We start from the raw sequence: 18,434 nt of genomic DNA on the forward strand, positions 1-18,434 counted from the left end.
TTCTGTGGTTTTATTGATCAATCAAATTATTTCGATTCTATTTAAAACAAATTTAAATTTCTGTGGTATGATTTCTTTGTATTATTATTTGGTATATATATTAATTGGATTGGAAGCAGTGTTGAAGGTTTAGAAAGCAAGACACCTCAACTGGGCTGTACATGGGAATCATGGTTGAAAGTGTTACTAAGGATAAAGATTTGGTTTGACTTGCATGCATGGATCCAGCCTTGCACATCCTTAATTAATCTTTTCCCTTAATTCAGCTGCTTTGATTCAACAATACGATAAAATTTTCAACTGAAATACAGTCACGTTGTGTTATGCAAACTATAACACGTGTAATTTTTTTTAAAATATACAATTTAAAGACGATGTATCAAACTATGTCGTCACTCGTATTATAATATACTTTAGAACTATACACCACGTTTACAGATATTCTAAAGGAAGAGTAATTATCACACCCCTTATAATTTTCGACCATTAAATTAAATAAGTCAAATAGAATTAACGATCAAAATTAAACATGTGTAAGAGGTTAAAATAATTTAATCAACTCAAGAAAAATGGCCCAAAATTTAGCTTCCTTCCAAGAAGCCTTCTATTCATATGATTCCCTATGCGTGTGACAAAAAAGGCAAAAAAGAAACCACCGACTCATGTTCCAGTCCTTAGTTGTCTTCCCCCACACCATATTTTAGCCTTCAAATTCCATTCACCACCCAAAAAACCACCTCTCTCTCTCTCTCTCTCTCTCTCTCAACACGCCAAACCAAACCACCACCTTCATCTCCTCCGCCTCCACAACCACCTCCTAATACCAAATATATTGCCACATTGTGCTACAAACCATACGTTCTCATTAACTGTTGGCGCATTGTATCACTTTTTTTGTTGTAACAATATTTATAGGGGTGTGCTATCCACACCCATTTTTACTTCTCACACCCTTTGTTAATTTCTATGTGTTGATCTTCTTCAATTCATCTAATCCAACGGTCGAAAATTAAAAGGAGGTGTGAGAAGTAAAAAGAGATGTGCGGATACTACACCCCTATTTATAACCCTAATGCCTGCACTACGAGTTGATCAAATCAACCAGCTAAGAGACATATTTGCAAGATTCGACATGGACTCCGACGGCAGCCTCACCATCTTGGAGCTCACCACCCTCCTCCGCTCGCTCGGCCTCAAGTCCTCCGGTGACCAAGTCCACGTCCTCCTAGCCAACATGGATGCAAACGGCAATGGCTCCGTGGAATTCGACGGGCTGGTCAGTGCCATATTGCCCGACATGGACGAGGAGATTATGGTAAACCAAAAGCAACTCTTGGAGGTTTTTCGCTCTTTTGAACATGACGGCAACGGTTACATTACTGCGGCAGAGCTGGCATGGTCCATGGCGAAAATGGGGCAACCGTTGACGTATAAGGAGGTGACGGAGACGATCAAAGAGGCTGATACGGATGGAGATGGTGTCATTAGTTTCAATGAATTTGCTACAATAATGGCGAAATCGGCGTCGAGTTTTCTAGGCCTTGCTGCCTCATGACCTGAGGTTTGATCTATAGAAATCTGATGGTACATGTTCATCTCTACTGCATTTTCCAAACAAAACAGAAAAAAGAACAGAAAATCTTCTCACCTGCTTATTGACTGACGTAGATTTTGAATCCTTGTTACGATTTTGACTAATTTCTGACCAACAAACTGACAATCTGAGTACTTTTTTTTCTTTATACGTTTCATTAATGGAAACTTTAACAAAAAGTTTCAGGTACTGTTCACTAACGAAAAACCACATTTTAACACTAAAAAGTCAATCATGATACTATTCACTTTACCCTTTATTTATATGCAAGCGCTTTTCCAAAGCAATCTCAAACATTCGCTAACCCTTTCTTTATTGAACATTGTGGTTTATGATACATCGGATACATCATACATGATACAATATTTTGACTATACTATTCTCTACATGAACATTAAAGCGTAGATCTTTGGAGCTTCGAGAAACCGAACTATCCTACGCGAAAAACTTGGAAGGACACGAGTGCTTCAGGTTCGAGTCAAACCCTCATCTCTGGGAAGATGCTCTTGAACCATTATGTAGAAGAGAAGAAACTTCTTACTGGTATAATGTACATTCTTTGGATAGGAACGTGAAAATAAGGCCGCTGATTAATGAACCTCGAGCTTCTCTCCAAAGCGTCTAGATGTTGCTTCGATGCGGGCTGTGTAACCTACTGTTGTGCTTCTTAGGGATCTCTGCCGCACCATTTGACAGAACTCGGGGTCATCTGATTGCCCGTCTGTTCTTATCCACTGTATCATCTGGTGAAACATTGGGAAAAACCGCATTTGGATGGCTGCGTAAATGAAGTATGGCAGGAGGGAAGAGATCAAAACAAACAGTGTGAGAAGCCAATAAAACGGAGCCGGTGCGCAGGCTTCAATGAACACCTTATATGCAGTGGTCGATATGTCGGGGTCAAGGGCTCCATATCCCAACTGGAATATATACCATAACACAATGCCACCCCAGATGAAGAGATGTTGTATGTAAGTGAAGTAGTTGATGGACAGCGCCATCTGACAGTTGACGACCCATACCACACATGAGTACATCGTCGCACCAAAGATTTCCAAGCCAACCACTTGCCCGCCTTTACGAAAGGCTTGACTGCCCATTGCCACAAGGCAGAAGAAGAAGACTAGGGTAGCAGTCACCACCCCATTCATTGCCCATCCAAGTATCCGGAGCCAGCTAAATAAGACATTTTGTGTACCTTCTTGGTACAATAGCGGGAACTGTAAGAGAGAGAGAGAGAGAGAGACTAAAGATCACCATAGGATCATATGCTATATTTCTGATTGCAAATAAGACTCATGAATTTCTCACCAGTTATCTTTTCAAGTAAGGAGGACCTACCTTGAGACATAACTTGGCCGAGACATCTTGGTCAAAAACTCCCAAGGCAATCACCGGAAGTGACGTGAAGAAGACATTGTATAGTGACAGATACCAATCATTGTACGCAGTTTGGCCGGAGAATGAAGCATAGATCTGATAGAAGAAAATGGTGAAGCCAAAAGCAATGTTCTTGTAGAAGAAATAGCATATCTGTTAGACAAGAAAAGAAGTATGTCAACAACATATACTATAATTGTACATATAAATTCTAAATATAAGAAGTCTGTATTTCATATAACTAAAGTTTTTGACGTCTAATAGTTGTCTAACAAGAATGATGGAATTCAGAATAGCTTCTGAATGTATTACAGATTAATACAAAGAAAATGAGATGAAAAAAAAGCTATTATTTGAATTCTAGAAAGAAAAGAATTTACCATTGATGAGATTCTTCTGTAACACCAATGGCCATGTACAAGTAGCAGGCGCTCCAAAAATCGGAACTGTGCAATTGCAATGTCGCTTGACATGACTGCCTGAAATTTTTGATTGGCAGAAAGGATAAGTCAGAATTCATCATGCGGAAGAAATTTGAAATAGAAGTAACAGATGATGAGTGCAATTTGTTAAGAATTTACCTGCATTCCTTCAACACCACTGATACCAACTCCGATATCTGCTTCTTGAAGCATTCCAACATCATTTGCCCCATCACCAATGGCCAGAGTTGTGTTGCCAGTTTTATCTTTTACCAGCCTTGTAACCTGCATTATTTTAAATAGAACTATTTAGGACTTAATTCTTTACAAACCATATATCTAAGAAAATGATTTTATACTTTTGGAACTTATTTAGTGGAGGCAAAGGGGAAAAACTTACAAGTGCTTTCTGCTTGGGAGATGAACGACAGCATATAACAGATGCGCAGCCGATGGCAAGCTCTAGAAAGAGGTCCTTGACATCGTTCTCTAAGGCATAAGCGAGGGAATTCCCATCAATGATCAAAGCCAATGCCTCAGAGTTCTCTTCTGGTGCAGCAAGCAAGGCCTTTCCCTGACTTATTTGATGGACTACGCTTTCCTTCAATGCCTGTACAATCAGCATGGTTTCATTAAACTCTCACAGCATGACATTTTATCAGCCAAGAGAGAACAGTTTCGAACCCTAGCATGTTAAAAGTCCGATTTAAGTGTCAATGCAGTAACTAAAACACGAATCTATAATCCATTTACAGCACTACAGCCTGAATCACATATTACGCCATAAGAGAGCTGAAGTGGAAGAAAGAAGAATATTGCAAAAGAAATTAGGTTTACCTTGGTTACTGCCGTCTTATCCTCCACCTTCTCTAATGCTTTAGCTTCTGCAGTCTCAGAGCTTATTACTATTCGTTTCATTCCTTGTCTAAGCAAACTGCACGCATATCTGGAAAGAGAAAAACAAGCAAAAAGGTATGCAGTGAGAAATATTTGTATACTGAAATCCATCTTCTGATACAAAACTGTTCACTAATCATCTACCCAATATTAATCGCTGTCTCCATTTTATCTCCAGTCAAAACCCATATTTTAATTCCCGCCTGAGCAAGCTTGTCAATGCATTCGGGAACCTGTTCAGCACAGAAAAGAACAAAAGAGAAAAATGATATTTAGTCTTGAATGTTATACAAATCTCCAACAAAGTCATCACGAGCAGTACCAGACTACCAGTAAAAATTAAAACGCACCCCATTTTGAAGTTTGTCTTCAACTGCAGTAGCACCGAGAAGAATCAAATCCCTCTCGATCTTCTCTGAAACTTCCTCGACAATTTCCTCCTGATCTGAACTCACCAACGTTTTGGCCTCAGTGAATTCTTTGTTGAACTCATCATATTCTTCTTCGTCAAGTTCGCGATATGCAAGTACCAAAGTCCTCAAACCAGCATCAGCATACTCGTTAATGTGTTCCCTAGTCTTCTCTTCAAACTCCCTTCCGTTATTTGCAAGTCTTTCAAACATGACACTGTTTGTGGAATAAGCACATTATATATAATGCATGATACAACAAACACAATTTCATTTGATTATCAAGAAACTCAATTAGACTAGCAAGGAGTAAGTTAACAGACCTGTCAGCGCCTTTGCATAGCAGTAGTATCCTTCCCTCTTCATTTCTTACAATTACGGACATCCGCTTTCTTGAACTACTAAACTCCAATATGTTCAAAAGTTTATAAGTTCTGAAAAAAGGAAAATGTACACAGTTAAATATTTATTTATGAAAATTCAACAATAGCTTGAGAATAACATATATCATATAGCAGCTAAACTGAAATGCAAGAAGCATACCTTTCAATTTTTCTTCCGTAAATAGGGTCTAACTCATGCAATGAGATGCTTCCTTGACTCCTTTCATAAAATTCAAACCCAAACTCTCTTGCTGCAATCACAAAAGCGGCCTCATCTGGTGATTCAGCTTCATATGATACAATTCCGGTTTCTTCATCAACTTCAGGTATTGCAGTATGACAGATTGCAAGTAACTGCAGAAACTTCTGGATTACATCTGCGCGAGGCTCATTAACCCATTTTCCATTCATGATCCTTTCATCCATAAAATTAAAGCCTTTTATCGATGTGGCTTCACTCAATTCTTCAGCATGGATCTCTTCTTCTGTCAACTCCTCGCCTTTTCTCCTAGCTAAAGCTCTCTCAACTTCAGTAACTCCACGCCCGTAAGCAGTGCCAGCAATAGAACACTTGATAAATTCCATTGAGTTGCAAGTTAATGTTCCGGTTTTATCTGAAAGTATAGTATCAACTTGGCCAAGTTCTTCATTCAAGTTTGAAGTAAGCGCTCGGGCTGGCTTGTCAGTTTCCTCATAGTACATGTGCACATCCTGGTTTATGAAAGTGCATTGAAGAACTTTGACAATTTCTATTGACACATACAAGGAAATGGGGATCAAATAACTATACAGCATAATGGCAGTTAAAAATTGCAAAACTGCTGCAAGCGGTGCCCTTGTCGGATCATAGTAAACTGTGGTATCATCTGGTCTGAGGTACCATCTGATCAATTTCCCATCATCCAGGTCTTTACTAGTATTAACCCCGAAGACAATTGCCCCAACAAAAGACATCAGAACTAAGAGGAAAAACAAGAAGTAGATAATTTTATCCATCCGCTTCTCAACTTTGCTTCTCTTAGAAGGAGGATCTGTTGAATTCTGCATAACTTTTGTATCGTGACCTGTAAAGATTACCACCCCATATATAAAATCAGTGTTTCGCAGCTTGGAGTCACGAAGAAGAAGCTGCTGTGGCGTAAGAGGGTACGGTTGATCTTCAATCTCCATAGTGCCAACAAATGAATACAAATTTGCATTTGGGTCTTCACATCTGATTACAGCCTTGAAATTCTCAAAGCTCGAGTCTTCGTGCAGATTAGAAGTTCCTTCCAGTGCTTGTTTTAGTTTCAAATTAGTCTCCCCATCAAGGTTGGTGGTCTCAACATAGCAAAGCGCTTCATCATAGCTTGATGAAAGTAAGATAAGATCAGCAGGAAAAAACTCGTCCTTTTCGACCTTCACTATATCCCCAACTTTCAAATCCCTCCATTTGGTAAGCTCAAAAGTGCCCTCACCACGATGCACCTTAACTTTTCGGTTGTTCATTTCAATGTCCTGATCACAGTTTTACAAACTAGATTACAAAACTGTTTTACCATTACTAATAGCACTAAATATAGTCAAATCCAGGACGCCCTGTCTTTCTCAAAGACATGACACGTCGAGAAAACTTCACTTCTACTCGATTTTCTTCAATTTTGGTCGCAGTTATTGACATGGTTGATTGTTTTAACCTATACAGTCATTACTCTGAGCTTAGTCTTTTGGTTTCTAACCTCAGATTAGTTCTAAATTTTGATACTCAGAAACTAAAATCGAAGATCTAAACGAACATTCTATACACCGAACAATCAAACCCTGTTACCAAATGAGATCAAAGTTACAAAATTTAAGTCGAAACGAGGTTGTCTCAAAGCGTGACGTTCTGTGCAGAGAATTTCTATACATCTTATACCACATGAAAAATGCACCAAACATGTTATTAACATAAAAAGTATACCTGTTTTTTCCTCCTCCAATCTTCAACAGCCTCCTTCCCCATCGTAACTCCGATCACGACGACGAGAGGGAGGACGGTGCTAACGGCGGTGTAAGGCGAAAGCGGCGTAAAAGATAGAATTGCACAAATGAGGAAGTACAAATTGGCAACCCTTCTGAACTGCTCGAACACTGCCTTGGGCAAGAATGTAGCAAGTGTATACTTAGTTGTTCTGACATAATTGCCCTCGTAGTTCCGAAGCGTGGCCTCCAAGCACTCAGGGTCATTACAGTAAACTACCCTCGAGAACCCAGGGCCGCCAATCCGTGAATGTTCGCCATTGAAGGAAGCTTTCCCACATGAAAAAGCATGGATTCTGCCAAAATGATGCCTTCTTCTTCTTCTACTCCCACCTCCCATTTTGCTCAATCCACCACTTCAACACATAAACGGGTGCACACAGCCACCACAATCCCCCACCCAGTCAAACAATTTTCTCAATCCACCAAAGAACCAGTTTTTGAGAACAAATCTCAGAAACAGAAACTTACCCAATTCAGAAAACAGAATGATCTGCAAACCCAGCAAGAAACCCAGCAAAAGCCCAGCAGGAAAAGAACTTGCTGAGCTAGAATTCTGAAGTCCCAGAAGAAAAAGACTGAAACTTTGCAATCAAAATTCACAAAGTGTTCAACTTTATGAAAGAGGACAAGAAGGCATTGCTTCAACTGTGCTTTTCACCTTATTTTTCGGATTTTGATTTTTTCTTTTTCTTTTCCTTCTGTGTTTTATGTGAAGCAGCTGGGCGATGGCTAGCTTGCCAGTTTTGACTTGTAGCTAGAGAAGCACCAAACTTTGAACGTAAGAGAGAGAGAGAGAGAGTGGAAACTCATCTGCCAAGAGTTGTTAATTAATAAATGTATGAAAGGGAAAGAGATTTAAATAATGGTTTCAAACTTGAAAATTTGACAAGAGTTGTTAATTAATAAATGTATGAAAGGGAAAGAGATTTAAAGAATCGTTTCAACCTTTAAAATTTGGACTCGTGCAAAGAAAGTCTATTGATGCTTTGGTTAGACGATGCAACTACGAAACAGAGGTCTAGGATCGAAGAGATAGAAGAAGACCTATAAAAACTTTGGAAAACTCTAAAAAAAAAGACTCAAAGTACTTGGATCTAAGGGAAGACATGACACAGAACCTAATATAATGACGTTCTAAGATTCGTATAGCCGACCTCACTTAATAGAAAAAAGCTTTCTTGTTATTGATGTTTCAACCTTTAAAATGCTATCTGAAGCAAACTGCTGTATAAAAATTCAACAGCTCTATATCTCGGGGAATTAAATAAACGACTTTTTGTCATTGTAAAAAAGTTTAAGTTGGAGAGAGATACGTGGCGTACGGATCAAGCCTTCTAGAAGGTCTGTAAAGATATTTGTCTATAACTAATTAGGCTTAATTTTCTCACAAGGTAAGATTGAATAAAAAAATATTGACAAAAAAGAAAAATAAAACTTTTTCACATGACAGTGCATATAATTTTTTTCTTTTAAGAAGGGTGTGTACATCGAATGTACAACTCTAAAAAGAAATTAATAATAGGGGACTTTTCAGCTTTTTAGTATCGGTATAACTTCTCATTTGAGTCTCTAACAATAAAAATCGATAGAAATGGTCCATGAGTTTGTTTTGGTCATTCCATGAAAAATTTATAGATGTTATCGTTAAATTGTCAAGTGAACAACCCCGTGACCATGTTTTTAAGGGTATTTTTGTCAAACCAACCCCTTCAAAATGATTTACAGTGGGCAAACTCATAAACCAATTCTATCGATTTTCATTGTCAAATACAAAAGTGAGGAGTTATATCAATTTCATGAATCATTTTGACTAAAAAGCCGAAACATTTTCTCCTTTGCACATATATGATCATTTACGTCATTTGATTCTTCTTTACTTTATCCAATTTAACAATTGAAAAATGAATAATATGAATGAAAAAAAAAATGTGTGAAAATCATATCTAATTAATATTATTGTAATTTGCCACCTAGTTCTACAGTCTAGTGGTTCTTCACTTGTAAGTGAGATGTCTTATGTTCGATTCTTACTAAACGCGATTTACGATTTTGAACTACATTATTATTAGCTCATTGTGAAGCTAAACTCACCCCTTCCTTATTAGTGTAGATAATAACGTTTGTTTCTAAATAAAAAAAATATTATTGTAATTTGGGATCTTTTGAATAAAAATGAAGCAAAAATATTCCTGCAAATAAAAAATGTGATATGCAAGGAAAAGCTAGTGGTAGCTGACTGAAACGGAGCTATCAGAGGAAATAAGCAAAATTAAAAAAAATTAAAAAAAAAAAAGAAAAATGAGAGCGACCAAAAATAATTAAAAACGTCTGTCGTTTAGAAAGTGAGATGGGAGGGTTAAACAAAACCAATCACATGCTCTTCTATTTATCGAGAGCAAACTGCCGTTAACTCCGTGAATTATTATTTTAACAAAATTAACTCTTATAATTATTTTTTTAGTAAATTAATTTCTTAAACTATTAATAATTAGTTAATTAACCCTTAACTGATTAGATGAAATTTAATTCACTTTGTCATTAAATACTAACACGTGAAAGACATATGAATCACTACTGAGAGTAAATTTGTACCAGCATGACGGTAAAGAATGAAACTTTATTAAATCTAACTGTAATGAATTAATTAATTAATTTTAAATAATTCAGAGAATTAATTTACATAAAAACATAATTCAGGCCGTCAATGCAAACTGAGAAAGTATTTGTGGAGTTCAGATGGCAATTTACCTTTGATTAATTAATCAGTGCAGGTTTGCCTGTTAAGTTTGACCAACAGTTATAATTACTCGGCTTAATTGTGGGCCATATAATATACGACAAAGTCTTTTTCCTTTTCTCTTTCATTGAGAGATTTCTACTTTGCCAAAAGTAAGAAGATTCTAGAATGTAATCGACTAAAAATATCTTCCGTTCTTTATCTCACCCGTAATGTCAGCATTTGATGAGTAGGACAGAGAAATAAAAACAGAATTTTAACGAAAAACTTCATATACGGTTTATTTTAACAAAATATTATATTATTACATAAAAAAATCAATCATGATACTATTCATTTTATCATTTATTTTATCATTAATGTTAAAACTCTAAATTTTTAAATCTTTTTCGTTAGTTTACCTAAATAAGAACTACGTATCGAGTTAAAGTGAGATTGAGATAGGGATACGAGTTAAAGTGAGATTGAGATAGGGATATAACCGTCCACGAATCTTGTTTCTTTACACTTTGTTTTATTTTGCTAAGGATATACCAACTTTTTCATTCTCTGGTTCATGGGCGAGCGTTCGAGTCGTAGAAATTTCTAATTTTGCAAATATACCCACTAACTGTACATATATTACCTCAAAGACAAGGAAAGAGATCATCTCCAAATCCTTTCCTCCTAATTCATCCAATCAGGAAATCCGTGTCATTGAAAATTAATCCAACGACTGAAGTTATTATAACTTTTAAAGTGGGTCTCTATTTGTAACCGTGGAATCAAATTTCAATGATACGAATTCTGACTGGATGTATTATGACACAACATTACTTCCACCCAACATTACATCCAAAGTAATGTTTCAAACTCTTACGCATACAAGATGAATCCTGCTCTCCAAGAACAATCTAATTTCAATTAGAAGTTTCGAAAGGCGAGCGCCGTCGGAACATGGGCTGTCATACGGCCGTCATTCCATAACTTGTGCAAATAGTTCCACTGTTTAAGGAAGTAGTACGTCGCGTTCAATCTCGCCTTCTGTGCTTGTCTCTCCTGGATTCTGAACGTTCCTTCTCAGGGGAGTCTCTGCTTCGACGTTTATGATGCTTCGAGCGTTTTCTGCTACTACTGCTCTTTTCTCGAGAGGATCCTTTCTTCTTAACTTTGGACCTAGAACGGTGACGGTCCTGATGATCGCTGGATGAATCGCTATCTGAATCACCGTGTCTATGCCGATGTCCCCTAGAGCGCCTTCTGCTCCTTTCATCTTCTGATGGTGAACTGCTGCTCACATTGTGGTGCCGGCTTGAGGGTGTTTTGTCCTTCCTATCATCTTGATGTGCTTTTCGAAAAATAATCTTGTCAAACTGATTTCCCAAAGCACCCATCTCTGCGTTTTTGCCATTGCTTCTCGCTGAATTACCCGTCAAGTTACCATTAAAAGGTTCAGCATTGTCACGCGGAGCCTCCTGAGAAATTTCTGGTCTGCGCGGAATCTCATGGGTGGAAGGCGGCTTATTATCAACTGGCAGGATACTGGAAGATCCTGAACCAGCTCCTTTGGGAGGCGAAGAAGTCCTGGCTTTGTTCGTTGATGAGGGCAGCTCAGGGGGAACCTCTAGGCCTAGTTCTTTTCCTAAGGATTCCAAAAAGTCGCCTGCGATCAAACGGTTTAATGTTGTATTGGCTGCTTCAACCTTCTTCTCTGGATTACCCACCCCGTTGGAAACAGAGGTATCCTCATCATCGTCCTCGTCATCAGAAAATATAGCCTGCACACAAATGAAGATTAATATTAGGCATGTGTTACGTCTAGCATGTGCATGTAAAAACAAATCACTGAATTTGTGTTTAAAGCACCTTGTAAAGGTCAACTGGCCTCTCGACGTTGTCAACTTCAACCTCAACTGCGCTTTCCTCGTCAACTACATCTTTGCTTATTCCTTGGGCATTAGATTGAACAACAGGGATGTAGTCACTCTTTACAATTACAGTTTCTTCTGCTTTTGTGTCTTTTCCAGAATCTGATGTAAAAATCAGAGTTTCCATTTTGCTCTTCATCCGGGGTGCTGGTGGTGGCTGCATGTGACAGTATCATATGTTTAAGGTATGGTGTTAAGAAAAATGTCGAGAGAGAGAGAGAGCAGGAGTTAAAGAGAAGAGTATTCAACTGCACCTTCCCCATGAAAGGATCGATGAGATCAAAACGTTTGCATAAAATAGGTGAGGGACGCCACTGATATTCTGTGCGTTTTATGCGAACTTCCTTTTTTATAGAATTTTCAGTTTGAGTGTCTTTGGCTTGCTGTTTTCAAAAATTAAGAACCAATTAATTATTTATATAAAGAATAACAATACATGTTTACAAAACCAAAATCTGAAAAACACCAGCAAAACGTACCGCTGATCCCCCAGAAGTAAACTGCATGGCTCCAGCAGATAAAAAATCCATGAACTGTGATGTGGAGAGTTTGCTTTCTTTACTCCACTTCCCTTTCTGTATTGCATCAGCTGCAGCCTCAAAGTCTAATCTCTCACGAGCACGAACTGCTTCTGACATATGACTAGCTCCACCAGACTCAGTAGATCGAAGTCCTCCTTGGTATTTCTCCTTGAGAAACCGCTCAAACCTTTCTTGCTTTGCAGGATCATCGTTGAAGGGTTTTGCAACTTCCAGCATCTCACCCTACATTCAACACATAAAACAAAGTGAGAAAATCTAAAACTTTCCTTGAGCAACACAAACAGCCCAGTTCTTTCATTCATTCATAAAAATATGAAAAACTATTGGTAGCTAAGGCAATGCTTAAGTAAACCAAGGACATTACAATCTAGATTCGCAAAAAACTTGCATACATAAACATTTGAGAAAGCAGACAAGTAAGATGTATTGTACTCACATCTAATGCAGGTTTAGTAAATGTATCTGAAAGGTTGTACTGAAGCTGAATGGCCTCTTCAGAAGCAACAGATGAACTTGACTCTTTGGAGCTTCGTTCCAAAGGCCTTTCCCCTAAAAATTTTCCACGGCTCTCTGCTGTCATCTTCTGCTTTCGTGGAGACAATTTACCATCCAATATCTCCTTGGTGTTATTGCCTCGCTTCTGCCGCTCCTCCCACAGTTTCCTTGCATAATAATCATGGCCATTCCCTCCAACTAGAAAACTAAACAAGGGATTTGACTGATTTTTCTCTCTAGAGAGATCCTCAAATAATTTACCACATCGAGCTACTAAAGTTGCGACCCCGTCAATTAAGAGTTTCAGATTATTATCCTCTGGAGGAGAGACTTCTGTGGGACCAGGATCTCCAAGCTTGCAGCCACTATCAAGAGGCCCAGAAAATTTATGGTTGGGTACAAAATCTTTTGGTACTACAGGAGGATCAAATCTGGAACAAATCCCAGAGTAATAGTTAGTGTTTATGTATTCAGAAATGAACAAGCGGAAGAATCACTCTTTTCTGCATACTCACATGCATACAACAACAACAACAACAACAAAGCCTTTTCCCACTAAGTGGGGTCGGCTATTGCATACTCACATGCATATAAAACTAAAACCTCTGATTACCTCTCATGTTGGTAGTCCGAATTAGATGCAAGTCTAAATCCAGAGAGACCACCTGGTTCCTTTCGAACGGACTTTTGCTTGCTATCCATGATTGATCTTGAAGGCTCATCATCAATATCTTCAACATAAGTTTCCTCAAAGCCATAACCTGAACGAAAAGTACAATTGCAAAAACTTGAGCATTATAACGAATAATATTTCAACAAAAAGGTAATCTGGTTAGCCCAAAATGAATCTGACTAACAGGTCTAATCACTATTGAACCATACCCCTTTACCCAGTAAATCACAAGCTGTAAGATATATCACGCAACTTGAAGAAAAATAATGCAATGGAGCAATCCGTGGTCCGAATAAAGCGGAAGGGAAAGCTTAGATTAAATTAATCACATCTTCAGTAGTTTCTCCCAGAAAACATAGTAGGAAAAGACCAGCACCAAAAACACAAAGTGATTCTATGCAATGACTCTATAATAACTATAATTACTGCAAAGATTGATTATTCGTTACAATAACACTAACCAGAATTATAAACATCCTCATCTTCAGCATCAAGTTCTTCAAGTGCTCCAATTCCAAAACCAGGAGCAACCTTTCCTGCTGATGAATAACAAGATAAATCAATCATAAGTTGAGAAACCAATCCGTGCAATCAAATAAAAGCAATAAGAGGACAAAACCTATGAAGAACGGATACCGTTATGGCAACGATACAATACGACATGGCAATATAACAAATTATTAAAAACTAGGATACTCTTCGGCATGGACATGACAATTTAAATTATATATTAACATTTAGTAATTGTTATCATTACTATTGAAAGTATCTATTACTAACTTATAAGATACAAGAAAAGCATATTATAGATAATTTATGGTATATTTACAGGATATATAGGAGACCAAACAAATTGGAAAGGAATTGCATTTAATTTTTTTTAACCTTTACACGTATGGTTGTGGTTGGGCTGAGTGGCAGTGGCCACTAACTGAGTACGACACATGAAACTGAAACTGTAGCGTTTAGATGTGTGAAAATAAAGAGGATTATCAGATGCTACCGTCTTCTTCCTCACGATATTCAACAGATCTGTGGATCTGCAATTGCGCAGGAAGGCTATAATTCAATCCTTCTCAGCCTGATACGTATCCGAAAATTTGGATAACTGTATCCCAAATGTTGGATACCCGTATCCATTAGTCAAAAGACATATCAGTTCACCCCGATACGTATTGGAGGCATATCTGAGAGTATCGGTCGCGCATCGTATCCAATTAAGTATGGGAAGGGGATACGCGACCAAGTTGCCATGAAAATGCTTCTTAGGACAGAACCCTATATTATAACACCAAAAGGAATGCTTTTCATCCGGATCATAAATCTTACACTTGAAGCCAAAAAGATTATTGTCCATTGAACGGGCACTTCTATATCCAATACCCCTATTCTCAGAGAGGCGTGATCTCTTTTTCTCTGAATATAAAAAATCAAAAAATAGTAGTTAGGATGCATTAGATTGCTCGTAATCACAGAAATATGACCCAGTTTTCTGTAAAAAGAAAAGAAAATCACTTACCTCTGAACTCAGGAGCATGCTTATAAGGATCAAAACCTAATCCGTGAAGGTCCTGCTTTGGGTAGAGAACATAAACCTGAAGGAAATATGTAAGGCACGGAGAGAATCCAACGAAATAAAATGAAATTTTAATCTCATGTTGAAAGAGGTCATTTTTTACCCCACTTAGTGGGAAAAGGCTTTGTTGTTGTTGTTGTTGTTGTTGTTGAAAGAGGTCATTTTTGTAAAAAATTGAATTTGATAAAAGATATAGAATTTCTTCAGTCACTACAGACTCCAAATTGGTGAGACGCAATGGCAATGCTAAGCAATCACTGGAAACCCAGAAGTACAATTAAGTTATATTAGCAAACGGATCCATGGAATAATTTAAGTATTCAGTGGGAGGATCCACAAGCTAGGAAATATTACAAATCATAATGATCAAAGAAACTGTTCTCAAGAACTCTTCGAGAAAAAGTGTACTGCCTAGAAAAAGAAATTTGAAATACCTAAATAATAATTTTTACAAGCTCCAAAACTCTGACTCAACTTATGAATTAAACAAATACACAATAGAATTATCCATTACGGTCCAAATACTGAATCAAGAAATAAAAGAAAACCAAATGAATGACTGACATAGAAAAGAAAATTTACTTACAGGTGTGCTTTGAGAAGATTGAACATCATCACTAGCAGGCAGCTCAATATGATCCTCCATTTCGCCATGAACAGGCTCAGAGTCAGCAAGCTGTGCTTTTGCATCACTGGAAGAAAATGCTAAAAATGCTTTTCGCGCTTCCCTTCGAGCATCTGTACAAAGGACATGAAAATGTTTAAGACTGTAAGCAATGAAAGAAAGACCTTAACCAATAGAAATCAGATGAAACTGTATGTGTTCTGGTAGTCCCGCACATGCTATATGAATTCTAGGTATGCCAAATCTAAATTTATAGCAAAGAACCTCATACTAATGTTCTAAGTTCCATGTCATAAAATAAATAAATAATACATTCACATCAACCGAACCGATACGAGAATAGTTGATTTCAGAACAATTTTGAATTTGCAAGCCATATATACCGTATGATGAATCGGTATGTGAATCCTTGATTGAACGACCATGGCGCCATCCCATCTTCAGCAGCAACTTCACACCTAATCAAAAACAGCAAACGGGTATAAAGAGATGTGCAACTAATAATTAAAAAAATTAAAAAAAAAAACTCTTTGAACAATCACCAACCCAAATTTACTGGAACAAACCTATAGAATCTGTGGCTGGAAGAACTAATTCATCAGGAACTGGTCCGGGAATAGCTGATGGCCTAAAATACATGACAAACAAGATATCAACAAGTTAGAAAACAATGCATGACACTATTTTCAAGGACTGGATTTTAAGAAAAATCTGTCACGGTTATTAACATATAAAAAAGAAAATCTATGTTAAATATGATAATTAATCTTATTCATTTAACCAGAAAAATCATTTTTAAAATGCTATTATTCTACTCTCACCGTAAATTTCCAAGAGAAAGTGGGATTAACACTTCAAACAACCTTATACCTGAAGAATTTAATTTTGTTCAGCAATGGTATGAAAGCATTACAACTCTCTAGAACCTAAAGGTTAGGGTACAGTGTACAACAAGGGGTAGTATTCAGAACCTTATCATTTTCATCCAAATGACTAACTTGTATTATCAACTTGGTTATTGATTAAACTAGAACTGCAATTGACCAACACCCTAACCTTTTCTGTTGTTCCTTCTCAGCTTGTTTACGAGCAAGTTCAGCAGCTGTAGATCCAAATGTATCAAACTGCATAGACGTCCCCAAAGATTGGCCTTCAAGTTCCTAAATGTTAAAAAGAAGAATCAGAAAACTGATTTAATTCTAAAGTAAAATCATTGGCAGTAGTCCTCATCATCTAGAAGAACTCCATGGTCATCGGATATGATATCTATAAGAACTCAACAACATAAGTATGTTACTCATTTTTCAAGAGCTAGAGAACAGTCAACATTAGAAAAGAAAAAAAAAAAACTCTATTTGCTACTTTTAATCTATTTTTTGCTAGATGAGAATTTTCATATAATTGAAACTAACCATTGGAAAAGGTTGTACGGTTTTCCAACCAATAGATTTTCACTCCCTTCGTTGTAAAGTTTATATTAGATAACTACAATAACCAAACATGAAATAAGCATAAACATACATAGTTTACCAATTCTATAAGGCGATGATTCCAACATTGACAGTTTGTAACGTATTCCAAAAGTTGAAGAATATAAATGAAATAGGTGTAATAGGTTAAAGCCAAGATCAAACTTACAGCTCTTTCATCTTCATCTAAAAAGTTCATAATGTCCTGCCGTTTGACTTCAGCTCTGTTCTTCCGCGATGACACAAAGGTCTGCGGTGTCCACCCTGCACGTTTGTTTCAGATGGCTTAAACCATTAGCTACCCTCGAACATTCTTAAGAAAAGGAATCACACATTTCTAGTTCAAAGGACAGCAAGAAGATACCTTCTTTTGAGCCGACTGTATTGTAATAGCCAGCTGAAAACCCTCCACTAAATGCACCATGAAATCTCCTTCTCCCTTCTTCATCTCTAACCTGGAGACATAAAAGTCAACAGAAAAGCAAACCCAGACCATTCATTTAAACATCAATCAGTGAGCAGAACTATTGAAAATTAATTAAAGCCTTAATGCGATGCATAATAAAGTTTGTCTGATAAAGATAGCAAAACCGGCATCCCACATTAATCACACAGCATAATTCCATGTTAAAATTCAAAATGGAAATCAACCCATTTCAATCTGCACCCAGTTCACCCAAACCAAGTCCACATTTTCAAATTCCTTTTCAAACTTTCTCATCAACCAAACACATTACTACAACTACCAATTGCAAACTCTCTCTGATCACATTTCCCTATAAACCCAATCCTCCAATTACATACAACTTCTAAGCTCAACACAACTGACATTAAAACTCAATTACCACACTCCACTACATAACATTGAAATTTCTCCATTGTTTTAACTTTCTCGAGCTTTCTCCGGAACCAAACAAAAGATAAGAAAAAACGCATACCTCTTGCTTCCAAGGAACGAGAGTACGCAAGTTACCGGAGGCCTCGGCAACGGACTTCTTCTTGCGACTGGTGAAATCTTCCTCCCGCTCAATCGGTGTTCCGTAGAACACGAAATCGTCTTCGTCTGAAGCCATTTCTTGATTAACTTCTTAATATCTTGAAGATTAAGAAGAAGCTGGGTAATCAAAATTAATTGAGGATTAGGGTTTCGTCGAGAGTGATTGCTGCAGGGCGAGCCGGCGCGGCAAAGCCCTCCTTCGAGCAGAGAGAGGAGGGAGGAGAGCGAGAGGTAGAAGAAAGCCAGAGAACGTAGTCGTTAACTTGTACTATTGGACCGGAAAAAAAAATGTAATTTGGGTTGGGTTGTTGGGTTGAATGGGC

General features: G+C 37.5%; 3 protein-coding genes across 3 annotated transcripts; 1 reads left to right on the forward strand and 2 right to left on the reverse strand.

The window, feature by feature from the left end:
* Positions 1-1,016: 1,016 nt before the first annotated feature.
* LOC103455577 (probable calcium-binding protein CML15) lies at positions 1,017-1,663 on the forward strand. Its single transcript, XM_008395163.4, has one exon. The coding sequence runs from the start codon at positions 1,073-1,075 to the stop codon at positions 1,553-1,555; it is 483 nt and encodes a 160-aa protein (XP_008393385.1). The 5' UTR covers positions 1,017-1,072; the 3' UTR covers positions 1,556-1,663.
* Positions 1,664-1,868: 205 nt separating this feature from the next.
* On the reverse strand, positions 1,869-7,991 carry LOC103455466 (putative phospholipid-transporting ATPase 9). Its single transcript, XM_008395055.4, has 11 exons — positions 7,029-7,991; positions 5,247-6,583; positions 5,027-5,137; positions 4,644-4,920; positions 4,438-4,526; positions 4,234-4,342; positions 3,797-4,006; positions 3,556-3,681; positions 3,355-3,453; positions 2,936-3,127; positions 1,869-2,814 (listed from the first exon to the last, which is right to left on the reverse strand). The coding sequence occupies exons 1-11, from the start codon at positions 7,425-7,427 to the stop codon at positions 2,185-2,187; spliced, it is 3,579 nt and encodes a 1,192-aa protein (XP_008393277.2). The 5' UTR covers positions 7,428-7,991; the 3' UTR covers positions 1,869-2,184.
* Positions 7,992-10,400: 2,409 nt separating this feature from the next.
* On the reverse strand, positions 10,401-18,362 carry LOC103415343 (G patch domain-containing protein TGH). The gene is made up of 16 exons (XM_029092479.2): positions 18,053-18,362; positions 17,479-17,569; positions 17,284-17,378; positions 16,702-16,805; positions 16,212-16,273; positions 16,029-16,103; positions 15,607-15,758; positions 14,964-15,039; positions 14,774-14,860; positions 13,906-13,983; positions 13,385-13,532; positions 12,713-13,202; positions 12,214-12,498; positions 11,989-12,117; positions 11,673-11,891; positions 10,401-11,584 (listed from the first exon to the last, which is right to left on the reverse strand). Exons 1-16 carry the CDS (start codon positions 18,185-18,187, stop codon positions 10,838-10,840), a joined length of 2,973 nt encoding a protein of 990 aa, XP_028948312.1. The 5' UTR covers positions 18,188-18,362; the 3' UTR covers positions 10,401-10,837.
* Between the last annotated feature and the right edge of the window lie 72 nt (positions 18,363-18,434).

Source organism: Malus domestica, chromosome 14 (genome assembly GCF_042453785.1).
Source record: "Malus domestica chromosome 14, GDT2T_hap1".
NCBI lineage: Eukaryota > Viridiplantae > Streptophyta > Magnoliopsida > Rosales > Rosaceae > Malus > Malus domestica.